At 42.1% G+C, this 14423-nt stretch overlaps 2 protein-coding genes across 2 annotated transcripts in view; both read right to left on the bottom strand.

The window, feature by feature from the left end:
- The window catches only part of TBKBP1 (TBK1 binding protein 1), a 2809732-nt gene that overhangs the window by 2570955 nt on the left and 224354 nt on the right, over positions 1–14423 (bottom strand). The gene's annotated exons all lie outside the window — the stretch shown is intronic.
- ERCC6L (ERCC excision repair 6 like, spindle assembly checkpoint helicase) lies at positions 9168–13610 on the bottom strand (the record flags this gene model as incomplete). The annotated part of the gene is given in 1 exon segment (XM_044055269.1): positions 9168–13610. A coding segment is annotated over 1 exon segment (3870 nt), but the record flags the coding sequence as incomplete, so codon positions are not given.

Here is a 14423-nt window from a genome sequence, read left to right on the forward strand (position 1 = left end):
TAAACTGAGAGCAGTCTCCCACAAAATCATTGCTTGCCTGCATAGAGGATAAGAATGCGTTCCCCCTTGCTTGTTGATGTACAACATGACAGTTGTGTTGTCTGTTAGAATCAACACCTGCCCTGGAAGAAGAAATGCCTTGAAAGCTATTAATGCAAACTGGACGGCCAACATCTCCTTCATGTTGATATGTAGGTGTTGTAGTCTGACAGGCCACTTGTTTTGTATCCACTTTCCATTTAGATGAGCTCCCCAAGCTTTGTCTGAGGCATCTGTCGTTAAAATCTGACTCGCCTCTGGCCGGGTCACAGAGAGTCCCTTGTTTAGGTGACATTCCTGAGCCCACCACAAAAATTCCTTTTGAATGCAAGGTATTATTTGAATGACAGTGTCCAGATCCTGGCAGTGCTGTGTCCATACATTTTTGAGATACCATTGTAGCTTCCTCATATGCAGTTTGGCATTGGGAAGCACCAGAATACAAGATGCCATGAACCCTAAGGCTTGAAGGACTGTCCTTGCAGTCAGCCCGGACTGATGAGATAATTGATGGAAGTAAAGGGATAGACTTCTTTGTTTGTCCGGGGTTAAAAAGGCCATCTGGGATGCTGTATTCAGTCTCACACCCAGAAAGCACATGTCCTGAGAGGGTACTAGACTGGACTTTATTTCGTTCACAGAATACCCTAGGCATCTTAGCACTGCTATCACATATTCCAAATGATGAAGAAGCTCTTCCCTTCCTTGAGCCAGAATCAGGCAGTCGTCCAAATAAGGATAGATCTGTATTCCTTTTAGTCTGAAGAAAGCTATCACTGGAGCCAGAACTTTCGTGAACACTCTGGGCGCAGTAGATAAGCCAAAGGGCAATGCAGAGAACAGATAGTGAGAAGTCCCAGCTCGAAAACGCAGATACTTTCTGCAACTTAGTCTGATAGGAACATGAAGGTAAGCCTCCTTGAGATCCAATGTTACCATCCAATGATCTTTGCCCAGCAGAGGTAAAAGCTGCTGCCATGTCAACATTTTGAACTTGGGAATGTCCAGATAAGTGTTGAGGATAGATAAATCCAAAATTGGTCTCCACGTGTTCCCCTTCTTTGGTACTAGGAACAGGCGAGAATAAAATCCTAGGCCCACTTCTGGCATAGGGACCGGCTGTATGGCCCCTATTTGGAGCAACAGAGAAACCTGTTTGAGAGCCTCTATTCTTTGTTGAGGAGGAACGTCTGGCATGCCTTTGAAAGGAGGCAAGGTATGGAAATAAAACCTGTAGCTGTGGTGTATGATATCCAATACCCATCTGTCCTGGGTAATTAAACTCCAATTTTCTTTGAAAAGTGTCAACCTTCCTCCCAAAGGTGCTGCCAGACGAGCAGGCTCTGGCAGCTGAAAAGGTAGGTCATTGGGTCTGCTTACGAAAGGACCGACCCCTGCCCTCACCCGAAGCCTGTGCAGGAGAACTCCCTGTTCTAGGCCTGAAAGAGCCCTGAGCTCTGCCCCTACCACGTCTAGATCTACCCCTAGACTGGGAATCATAAGAAGGATACGTCCACCCCTCAGTAGGCCAATTTCTACTAAACTTTGGAGGCTGGACCTGCAAAAAATCTTTAACAGTCTGCATAGACTTAGCCTCGTCTTCCATTTTCTTTAAAACTCTCAACAGGAGGACCAAACAATACGTCAGATTGTAAAGGAGCATCTAAAATCCTTGTTTTAACATGTTCAGACAAATTCTGATCCCTCAGCCAGGCGTGCCTGCGAAGAACTAACCCAGTGGCAGCCACCCTAGACGAGGCCTGTACAGCATCAAAACCACATTGCAAAGAATGCTTACCCACCTGTTCAGAAACATGTACTAAATCTTGCAACTCTTTACAATCAATACCTGCTGCCAGAGCATCAACCTTAGACTTTAATTGTGAAAGGAGATAGTTTTGGTATTTCAACATGTGAAACTGGCAATTCAGAGCCCTCATAGCAAGAGTGGAAGAAGTATAAACTTTCTTTCCCCATCTATCCAAGGCCCTAGCCTCCTTGTCTGCAGGAACCGGATTCTTAACAACAGAAGCCTTAACACCTTTAGGCCCCTGGCTAACAGTTTCTGGGTCTGCCCTAGGACTCTTAAAAAGATACTTATGAGCTTCAGGCACCCTGTAATACCTATCCGCTTAACAGGAGCAGGAGGCAAAGAATCAGGATTAAGAGAAGCCTCTGTAAAACATCTTCCACTACATCCAAAACAGGAGGTATAGCCAAAGGCCTATGCTGGGGTAAAACAGAAATTCCCTAAGCCTTTTCCTGGAATCAGAGAAGTCCTGACCTTCCCACTTAAAATGCTCCCTCATGGAATGAAGAGTTTCTGAAAAAGAAAAATCGAAAAATCCTCAGGAGGAGTAGCAGAAGGAGTAGAATCATCCACATCAGAATCAGAATAAGGAGAGTACTCCTGCAAGTCTTCAGCCGAAGACTCTGAAACATCTGAAGCCTGCTCAAAACCCCCCAGCTCAGGCTCCACCCTAGGTCTCTTATCAGGAGGGGGCATAGAACCCCTAATCAAAGTAATCAAATCTTCTGCCATTTTAAGCATATGCTTCTTGGGCACAGTACCTGAAGAGCTAGGGGTAACACCAACTGAAGCTAAACCTGGCCTGACCCTGGGAGAAGCCTTTGAAACAGAAGGAGAGGGCCTAGCCACCTTAGGAAGGGAGGGGAGTATAGTAACCTGAGAAGCCCCCTCAGCCTGACTTGCCTCCTGAGAGGCCACATCTTGCAATAATAAGGTCTCACCCTGGGAACACAAAGAAACCTCCGGTGGAGCCACCGGCTCCACCGACACCTCCAAAGAACCGGCGTCCGGTACAGACGGTTCTTCTAGCCTAGGCTTAACTGCCTTGTCCTTGCGCTTCTTTGAAGAAGCGGGCGTCGGAGCATCTGACGGCATTTTATAATTGCACCGCTTCCCAAAGACTAACCTTGCACAATCCAACCTTCTCTTTATAGTGCGTTTATTAAATCTAGCACAAGAGCGACAGCCAACAACGTCGTGCTCAGGCCCTAAGCAAGGAATACACAAAGTATGATAATCTCTATGCGGTATCTGTTTCCCACAAGAAATGCAATTATTGACTTTTTCTGACATCCGGTAAATGACTGAGGCAAGAAAAAACTAAAATATTCCCCAACGGGGTACTTAGCCAACTTACTCGGTCTGAAACTTCTAAATCGAAAAATCTCAGAACGCCAACCGGCACTTGCAATGCTGCTTCTGCATCGGACCATGCGGCAAAAAAGACTGAGGATATGACGTCGGCCATGCGCATTTGTACCCTGACGTCCTGATGTCAGTCAAATGCGCCCTGACCGACGTCAGCCTTATAGTTTGATATTCGGGCCGACCGAGGACAGCGGACTACCCAAGTGTAAGGACTGCAGCAATGTGAGATGAAGAACATCCAGGGCGCTAGAGATACCTTCTCCGGCCGACCCTACCAGCGCTCCTGAGCAGCGGCCCAACTGCTTTCCTCTGGAAGAAGTCGGGGGTTGTTTTTCTCTGCACCTACCAGCCTGGCAACTTATTACTACCGTTGTATGGGTGCAAAGAATAATATCCAGAGGCTACCATATCCCGTTCAATCTTACTCCCAGACCCGTCAAACAAATCCCCGATGTTCCACCCAATCAGAGGGAGGTTATCAGCCTTAGAAATCGAAAAGCTGCTAAGAAAAAAAGAGAGTCATCCAGCCAGTCCCACCAGACCAGAGAGGATCTGGCTTTTACTAGAGGTTCCTTTTAGTGCCAACAAAGACAGGGAGACTGGAGACCAATCCTGGATCTCAGCCTACTAAACAAATGTATAAAACTTCAAAACTTCCAGAAGGTCACGGTACAGTCCATTCTCCCCTTTCTAGGGAAGGACAACTGGATGTGCTCTATAGATCTCCAGGACACGTATTACCATATAAAGATGGACCAGCATCACCAAATGCATGGCAGTTGTAGTAGCTGATCTTAGACTACAAGGATTCCAGGTGTTTCTGTATCTAGATGATTGGCTCCTTACCGCCACGACCAGGAATCTTCTCATACGCAGCCTCTCTTACACTCAAGGCCTTGCGCTTCGCTTAGGGATTACAATCAACAAGGAAAAATCTCAAATGTCTTCAACAAAAACACTAGAATTTATTGGAGCGATCTTAGACACAACATCCGGTCAAGCTTCCCTTCCTCCTCACAGGCTCTCAAAAATAAGAAGCCAGGTTCAAGTACTCCAACAAACTTTTGTACCAGCATGCCTTGTACTTCAACTTCTGGGCTCTGCGGCAGCAACCATTACCTTAGTTCCACTGGCGAGATTGCACATGAGACTAGTACAGTGGCTCCTTTCATCACAATGGTCTATCTTAGAAATGCTTTGGTGGATGAAGCCAGAATCAAATCTTTGGTGTCGACTGTTCTGCCTTTCCCAGACCAAGGCCATAGTGACCACGGATGCTTCCCTGCTAGGAGGGGGCATTTCCAGGGAAAGACAGTCCAAGGCACCTTGTCCCCCATAGAGGCCAATTTGCATATGAATGTCCTGGAATTGACGGCAGTTCTCTTAGCGCTGCAAGCGTTCCATACATCCCTCCCTTCCGGGACCATTGCAATTCGATCAGACAACATGTCAGTCATCTGATATATAAACAAACAAGGCAGAACCAAATCTTACCCGGTGTCGGGAAGCCATGAGAATTTGGCACTGGGCGATAGCTTCCAGCCGCTTTCTTATAGCAACGCACATTCCCGGGAGTTCCAACCTTATTGTTGACAATCTGAGCAGGAACATCCTGATGTCTCACGAGTGGTCCCTCAGTCCTGTAATAGCGGATCGGATCTTCCTCCGTTGGGGCAGGCCTTGCTGCGACCGGTTTGCTTCCCCTCTAAACAAATGCAGAAGCTACTTTGCCCCGATCCCCCCCCTCAGGGGGAGTCACCGAGGGATGCTCTGATGCACGATTGGCCCCTGTGTCTGTTGTAGGCATTTCCCCCGTTTCCCCCTCATCCCGAAATTCCTCCAGAAAGCTCAAAGGTTAAAAAGCAAAGTGATCCTCATTGCCCCCGTCAAGTCTGGTTTCCTTTCCTATGGCCTCATCTGATTCACAGCCCGTGGATCCTGGATCAATCCCAAGGTCTGCTATCTCACCCTCAGGAACTGATTCACCCCAATCTCCACAGCTTTAAGCTCACAGCTTGGTTTCTCCACTTCTGATGATTGCCAGGCTACCTGATATTTCATCTCTTGTCCATGAGATTCTTCTGGCTTCATACAAACCTTCCACCAGGAAAATTTATTCTAGTAAGTGGGCTAGGTTATCTACATGGGCCAAAGATCAGGACATAGACTCTTTCTCTATGCCCATTCAGAAGATCCTACAGTACCTGACTACTCCTCTACATGCAAGAGTTTCAGCATCAACAATTACTGTACAATTAGCAGCTATCACAAATTTTCACAATGGATTCGATAATTCTTCTGTTGTCACACCATCTGTGCAAAACTTTCTTGAAATAAGTACTACATGTTAAACCTCCTGTCAAGCTCTGCATACAGTCTGGGACTTGACTTTGGTGCTTCAGTCATTAATAAGCCCTCCTTTCGAACCTTCTAATTCATGTGATATATAATTTCTGTCCTGGAAGACTCTACTTCTAGTAGCCCTTACCTCAGCAAGAAGAGTGTCTGAGTTGCAGCCCTTGAGTGTCAAGAGACCTTACTTGAATTTCCAGAGGGACAGAGTGTCCCTACGTACTGACCCATCCTTCTTGCCCAAGGTCATTTCTGGATTTTCAATTAACCAATCTATTGACCTACTGGTTTTCTTCCCTCAACATTCCAATTCCCTTAAGAACAGGCGGGTTTTTTACTGAATTTTACTGACTTTTTATTGGTTTGTACTTGTTTTAAAATGTTTGGTTTTGGGAGATGCTTTATCTGATGAAGGGCAGAGGCCCGAAAGCGCTCATCACTTGTATGTCTATTTTTAATAAATAGAAGGAGTTGGTATTCGAGCAGTGTCCAGTCTTATTGGTTTTTGGACATTCCAATAGAGGGGAGAATATTTTGCATACCCTCGATGTTCATAGGCAACTTCGTTTTTATTTGGACAGAACTAAATCTTTCAGAAAAATGGATCAATTGTTTGTGGCCTTTGTGGGACCCAGATTGGGTAAACCTGTCTCCAAAGTGACTATCCTCCTGGCTTAGAAACATCATTACCTTTATCTACCATCAGAATAACCTACCTTTACCTTCCAGAGTAAAGGCTCATTCCACTAGATCGATGGCTACTTCTGTGGCTTTTCATTCCAGAGCCTCTATGGATATCATCTGCGCAGCAGCCACTTGGGCAAGATCTAATACCTTTATCACGCATTACAAATTGGATTGGTCCTCCAGGGGACGAGCATCTTTTAGTTCTGTGGTGCTCAGGAATATAATTCCTTAGGGCTACCGAGGACTCAAGTAGCTGGGGACTCAGTCCTATCAGTAAGGAATGAATAAAGATTTACATCATCAGATAAAGTTATGTCTTACCATAATGTTCAATCTGTGTTGTAGATCTTTATTCATTCATTACTTTTCACCCTGCCTGGACTCCTGGACTTTAGGATCTCCTGGTTAAGGTATTTGCTCAGACATAGCCTCCTACTGCCTCTTTTATTATCTCTATTATATAAGAGAGGGCAAACTCAATCTGAAGAGACTAAGAGGGGCATTATGGGTAGGTTTTAGCGGAGAGGTTTTAGCTGGCGTGATCTTGAAAACGGCCATGTCGGTTCCGAGGACGGAACCGAAGTCCTATCAGTAATGAATGAATAAAGATATACAACACAGATGGAACGGGATGGTAAGACAACTTCTTTTTTCGGCTCTAGATGATTGTCACTTATGTAAACACCCCGACCCCAAGTGCAAAAATGGGAAAAACGGGTTGTGGATGGATGTTAAGTAAGATTAGCAGACAGAAAAGGACAATTTGAGGATCATGACATGTCAAGAAAACACAGATGCATCTGATTAAAACAAGAAATATTACTTGACAAGTGTTTTAGTAAAGCAATACTAAAATAGTTATTCCACTTTGTACACCACTTGTGAACTGCGCCACTGATAATGTAAGCTTGACAGCCACTTTGCACTATGTTGCTAAGTAGAAAGTAAAAAAATGGCTAATTTTGTCATATTTAATTTTCCCTTTCTAGAAATCAGAGAAAAAAGCAGCTATGTGGAGTAAGCTTCTGCGGACGGCTTCCCTTTAAATATCTTGCAACAATTTCACAGCTTATTGATTACATACTAAAGAAGAACTGAATCACATCAAAACGGACTGAAACACAAACTGTACAACAAACATTACAACTATTTTACACGGATGTATTACCAGAAAAATCAATGGTAACATAATAGGCTATTTTCATACTGCACTACTATAGTTGAATCTTCCAACATGTTATCATTTAAGGACAAGGCATTTCTCTACCAATTTTAAAATCACTGAAGGTTAATTTTACAAAACAATCTGCTTGTTTTCCAAGACTCTCAGCAACAACAGTTTTAGGTTTAGTATGCACAGCTGTATTTCACAGGGCATCATTCCCGAAATGCTTGGAGTACTACCAAAAAAGTTGTTCAGTGTTACAACTCCGATGACAAAACTGTCCAAGTTATACATTTTTCTTTTTTTCTCTTTAGCTTGGAATACTTCCGATACCTCACTAGAATTCCAGAATTTTCTGGGATCACTCGCGTGCGCACACACACTCTCGTTCACACACACACACACACACACACACACTCACACACACTCTCGTTCACACACACACACACACTCACACACACTCGTTCACACACACACACTCACACACACTCTCGTTCACACACACACACACTCTCGTTCACACACACACACACACTCTCACACACACACACACACACTCGTTCACACACACACACACACTCGTTCACACACACACACACACTCGTTCACACACACACACACACACTCTCATTCACACACACACACACACACACACACTCTCTCTCACACACACACACACACACACTCGTTCACACACACACACACACACACACACACACACACACTCGTTCACACACACACACACACACACTCGTTCACACACACACACACACACACACTCTCGTTCACACACACACACACACACACACTCTCGTTCACACACACACACACACACACTCTCGTTCACACACACACACACACACACACACACTCTCGTTCACACACACACACACTCTCGTTCACACACACTCTCGTTCACACACACTCTCGTTCACACACACTCGTTCACACACACTCTCGTTCACACACACACACACACTCGTTCACACACACACACACTCGTTCACACACACACACACTCGTTCACACACACACACTCGTTCACACACACACTCGTTCACACACACACACTCTCACACACACACACACACACTCTCGTTCACACACACACACACACACTCTCGTTCACACACACACACACACACACTCTCGTTCACACACACACACACACACTCTCGTTCACACACACTCGTTCACACACACTCACACACTCTCGTTCACACACTCTCGTTCACACACTCTCGTTCACACACTCCACACACTCACACACACACACAATGTGCATCTCTCTTAGCCAGCAAAAAAAATCAACTAAACAAATGACAAACAGGTGTGCAAGATCGCACAATTCTCCGAGTAGGTAAAATTTGCCAGCCCTCTGCAAAACATGTTTTGTTAGTATTTTTTATGTTGCGTACTCCAAGACTGTCGATCGGCAAATGCATAGTAGCATGTTGACATTTCCAAGGTAGAGATTTTGTCATCTTTGTAAACATCACGATTAGGGTGATTTGTTCAGTTTCAGTATACACAGACGCATTCTGTTTGCAATCATTCAGACATGAAATTTTGCTTACTACTGCCTCTATTTTATCAAGCATACCTTTATCAAAAAATGAACATTTCACATCTGCTTGTGATAGAGTGTTGCTGCAAACTATAATTTTCAAACTATGATGACCCTTAAAAAACATACTTCAATCTATCAAAGCCTTCATTTTGATCTGAAATTAAAACAAAAGGCTGTCAGCTTATTCACAACAATCATATTTTTTTCTTTGACATTCTGTATGGCAAGAGGACAGAATAATTTTAAGTAAATCAGAAAGTATATACAGGGAAATATTAAAGTAATAACACACGTGACTACAGTTAAAGATCAGTCAAGTTCAAGGTTAACAGGTTAACATACAAAGTTAGGGTGCATAAATTAAGCAAATAAGCAAACAGGTGCATTTAATACCAAATTTTAGCCAGTATGAACGATGAAAGGGCTGCTCATGTAAAACCAATGAGAAGCCATTCGATGTGGCATGGTTCGTCCAGTTTTGGACTGATACAAGAACCCACAAACAGTTAAAACAATATGCAGCTAAGGAGCCTGCAAAAAATGCAGATTAATGTTACAAACTCAACAGCTTTAAGTGCAACTTTTTTGTAATTCTACAGAGTTGCTCATCAAATGCAGAGGGATTTTTTCTCCTAAATTAACTCTAATGCAGAATGACTTTGTATAGTCACAGTAACTGTAGAGAAAAAAGTGCATTTTTGCTTTTTCTCATTTCTTACACCAACAGACTATTGTTCTCTCCGGACTAGTTATTTTTGAGAAAGCTTTCTATACAAACTTATAGTCAGTAACTGAATTTCTGGATCTCCACTTTTTAGGTCAAGTGCTTGCAAAAATACAGCTAAGGCATCTTGAAGTTTCCCATTTGACATCAAATTCTTTCCACAATTTACCAAAATCTCATATTCATCTTTTGCTGGAAACTGAAATTGGTAAACAGGGTTGCAGCTCTCCCCAAGAGAGGGCATATTTTGCTCAGCTAACAATTGCACCTGATCAGGTTCAAGTTCAGTTCTTTTCTGGGCAAAAGAATGCACCTCTTCATTAGAGGCAAGTTCAATATCAGTCATTTCTTCTGAAGAACTCTCTTCCACAAAACTATCTACTTGTTTTGAGCCTTCCAAAACAATTTCAGACTCGTAGCCATTGGTGTCTACAGTGTGCAAGCTTTCCCCATCGGGCTCCTCTTCAGAAGAGGCATCAGATTCACTACCTTCATCTGCTTGTTCAACAAGCCAGTTTTCTTCCTCTTCTGCATCTATAATACTTAGTGCTTTATTGTCATCTACCGTTTCTTGAAGCTCTTCCAAGTCTTCAACTACAACATTAACAAGAGATCGTCTAGAACTGATCGAATGATTTCCTCCCGAGCTTTTTCTATGTGAAAATGAATCTTTAACTAATGCAGTTTGTTTTGGAGTGGAGGTACTGTTCGTATGAAATGACGAATTTAAAGGGCTCTGCAAAGACAATTTCTCAGCAACCTTTTCATCCATTTCAAAGACTGCAACATCGTCATTCTCCTCCTCCTCAGAATCTGAAATAATCCTTCTCATCTTCCTTTTGACTAAGTGAACAGGAGATGACACATCTTGGTCATGAAGCTCTGTCCTTGATAACTCTCTTAAAGACTCTACAGCACTAATGTTTAACTGACTACTTGCTGTAATATTTTTAAGATCTGTACCAGTTTTCAGGTGACTGACTGAACTACCAAAGTTTTCATCACTCACAGAATCCTCCAAAACCAAATTAAAATCACACTGCAACTGAGATGTAGTCTCTTCAAACTGAGAAGCTTCAGCTTGATTAGGATTCTGAAGTTCTAACAGTTCTTGTGTGACATCTGTTGATAGCTCGATGTGATGTGAAATGCTCATTTTAACATCAGCTGTCTCAGAATCTGAATGGTGGTGCAAACTTTTAGGCAATGGAGAGGACATTTCAACATCTTCACAATTTTCTGGAGCCTGAATAATTGTGACTGCTGCATCACTGTTATGACCTGCTTTATTTGCACAGCCAGTTTCAAAATTTGAAGGGGTGGAAGCTTCATCAGTCAACAGAACAGATTTGTTTTCTGACTTGACCTGCATGGTTTCTTTAGTCACAGTGCTGTTGCTACTTGGATTAAGAGGCTGAGAAAAAGATACAGCAAGTATATCACTGGGCTGAGACGTGTTATGTCCTGAAACAGAACGGTCTGTGACAAACGCATCTTTTTCTGACTGTTCCAAGGACTCCTCAATGACCATACTTTTAATTTTGCAGCTAATATTCTGAATTTCATCTTCATTCATGTCAAGATCAATTACTTCAGACTCATTATGTCCAACACGTTGATAGTCATCTCCATCCAGTCTAAGATCAATGACTTCAGACTGTAGATATTCACTCTCTTCACCCCACAGTGGCTTATTTTGAGAATTAAGCTCAGATTTTGCAGGTTTTCTTTCCTTTGGTCTAGCAAAAAGCTCAGGATGCCCAAGCCATGCTGGCTCTGTCCCATCTTTAAGTTGCTGCATCAGTTGCTGATTAAGCTGTGATTCAGCTTGAACGAGCTCATGGGCCTTTTGAACTCTGTTTTCAATGTACTGCTGAGCCTCATCATCATCTTCGAGGTCACAAGTACCTGCATCTTGAGAATACATAAGATCATGATCAGAAACTCCAAAGATCTCTAATGTGTGCAGAAAGGCAATATGCTCATCCAGTTCCGTGTCTGTCCGCCTGTGAGCAGCATGCATGGACTGAAGCTGCAACTGTGTCGTAGACATCCTAGGATCTTCTAATGTAAACAGCTCTTTTAGTTCTTGTTTAGTGAAATATCTGAATGGATTCTTTTTGTCACCAGTTGTTTGCCTGATTAAAGATTCCTTGAATACTTGCCTTCGATAAATCTTCTCCTCCACAGTACTGCAGGTAATTAACCTGTAGATAACTACATTTTCTTTCTGTCCTATCCTATATGCTCTATCCACAGCTTGAGCATCAGTAGCAGGGTTCCAGCTTGGATCAAAAATAACTACTCTTGTTGCTGCAGTTAAGGTAATTCCAACACCACCGACTTGTGTTGTGAGTAAGAACACTGCATAATCTTTATTACTCTGGAAAACACTGATCCGTTTTTCACGTTCTGCAATATGAGAAATTGTTCCATCAATACGCATTATTTTAAATCCTTTTCTGCTTAATATACGGTGAATTATGTCCAACATTTTTCTTGACTGAGAGAAAACAAGGGTTTGATGACCTTCATCTCGAAGTCTTTCCAGCAGACCTATGAGGAATATCAACTTCCCAGACTCCTGAACAAGAGTTTCATCAGACAGGCCATCTATTCTGCTATTCCCAGACTCTGCTTCTGAATCAAGATCTTCAATATCTTGTGGACTTTCAAGACCCAGTTGTCTGCAGGCTCGAGCAGACAACAACCTAGGGTGATCACACAGCTTTTTCAAGACGTTTAATAGAGTTAAAGGTGTCTTAGTGGTCATTAACACTTCCTTTACCTCATCCAATGATAAAAAATTTCTGTAAATTTCTTCCTGTACTTGACTAAGGTAAACCCACACAATCAAATCATTCTTCCTGGTCAATGAAGGCATCACTACATTATTACTGTTCTGCACTACATTTTTAGATTCATCCTCCTTCGTCTCATGACTTTTTTTGTTCTGAACATCTTCTTTTGTACGTCTTAGAAAGTATGGTTTTATAATATTCATAAGATTTTCTGAAATCCTAAGTCCAAGTACCCTTTCACCTGGGGTAGCATCTTTTTCCCTGGCCCTGGTTATTGGATTTTCATATTCCATTTTGAATGTTTTAGAGGTTCCCAACAATGATCCCTGGCATGCAAAATCAAACAGTGACCACATCTCACGGAGATTGTTTTGTACAGGTGTACCGGTGAGAAGGATGCGATTCTTCACTGGAATACAATGAGCACATTTTGTAGTTTTGGCAGATGGTGTTTTTATTTTGTGTGCTTCATCAAGAATAATGTAATCCCAAGTAAATTCTGAACCATCAACAGTGGAGAGTTGCTGCCAATTATTAACCAACATCTGGTATGTTGTAATCAGTACTCCACCTCGTCTCTGAATTCGTTCCAAGTTTTTTGAGCGTTCAGACTTACTGGTACCATGAAATTCTTTAACCCTCATCCCAGGGGTCCATTTGGAAAATTCTTTGGACCAATTAGAAATAAGGGTAGTTGGCATGACTACCAAAACATTTTTTATCAAGTCTGCATCAAACATCGCAGAAAGAAAGGCAATAATCTGAATAGTTTTTCCAAGACCCATGTCATCAGCAAGAATTCCCCCTTTTCTTTCATCTCTGTAAAGGCTATACAGGAAAGCCACACCCTCCTTTTGATGCAGATAAAGTTTTTCATACAAATCTCTGAACAGCATCAAACCACTGCTCAAAACATTAACAAATTCGTCATCTTCCTCCTCCTTAAGATCCCAAGCTGCAAGAGCTTCCTCCAACTTTTCAATGCGACCTTTCAGCTTTTCACTAGGATGAATTTTGTATGCCTTATTAAACAGCTTAATGGCATTCTCAAAGTTTCGGTTCTTTGTTTCTTCTTTCCCTTGTTTTATGAATCTGAAATAATAAAAAAAAGTTACCATTTTTTATAAATCGCAAAAAATGTTCGCATAATACATAGTCTCAAAAACATTGCAATCTGCAGGACTTTGCATTTTCTAAAAGCAGTATCAAAGCTACAGTAAGAATGTGGATGTCTTGGAAAGACAGGTTTATGCATGCACATTTTATTTAATCAAAGACAACAGTGGTTTAAGACTTCTGAAAGAAATACTGCAAAGTACTTTCAAACACGGAAATCACATCTTTCATTGTATACATCACCTGCAAATATGTTGGTAAAAAAGCATAAGAATACACATTAAAATCTATTTTTAGTTTTTTTTAATGTTTTTTTTTCCCCTCTGAAAAAGGACACTAAGGGGGAGAGAGATATTGGCTTTTGGGTCAGTATTTCATATACTAAGATAAGAAAATTGCAGATAACAGTTACACAAACTGTTCATTATTTTCTGCTAATTTCACAATTATCCATTCCCTCCTATCTCATCTCATTCAACTGTGTGCTCCATTTACCCTCCAGTACTTCCATACCAGGCATTAAATGTTCTGCACCCATGAAGCTGTCCAGTTAAGCTGCAACAAAACAATCTTCTATTCAGTAATAATCATCATCTTTCATCTGTATGAAAAGCATCTTAAATTACAGCCTTACTGCACTTATGCATCTGCTTCGATTCAGTGTTCTTACTTGGGCCAACCAGCAGAAACTAGTGCAAGATCTTATGTTATACAGTTAAAAAAAAAAAAAAAACACTGAAAAAGTGGGATGTATTCATAATTCAACAGCACATATTTAAATTACCCGCCTC

The sequence above is a fragment of the Protopterus annectens genome, chromosome 13.part0, assembly GCF_019279795.1.
Source record: "Protopterus annectens isolate FY-2018-M chromosome 13.part0, PAN1.0, whole genome shotgun sequence".
NCBI classification, from domain to species: domain Eukaryota; kingdom Metazoa; phylum Chordata; order Ceratodontiformes; family Protopteridae; genus Protopterus; species Protopterus annectens.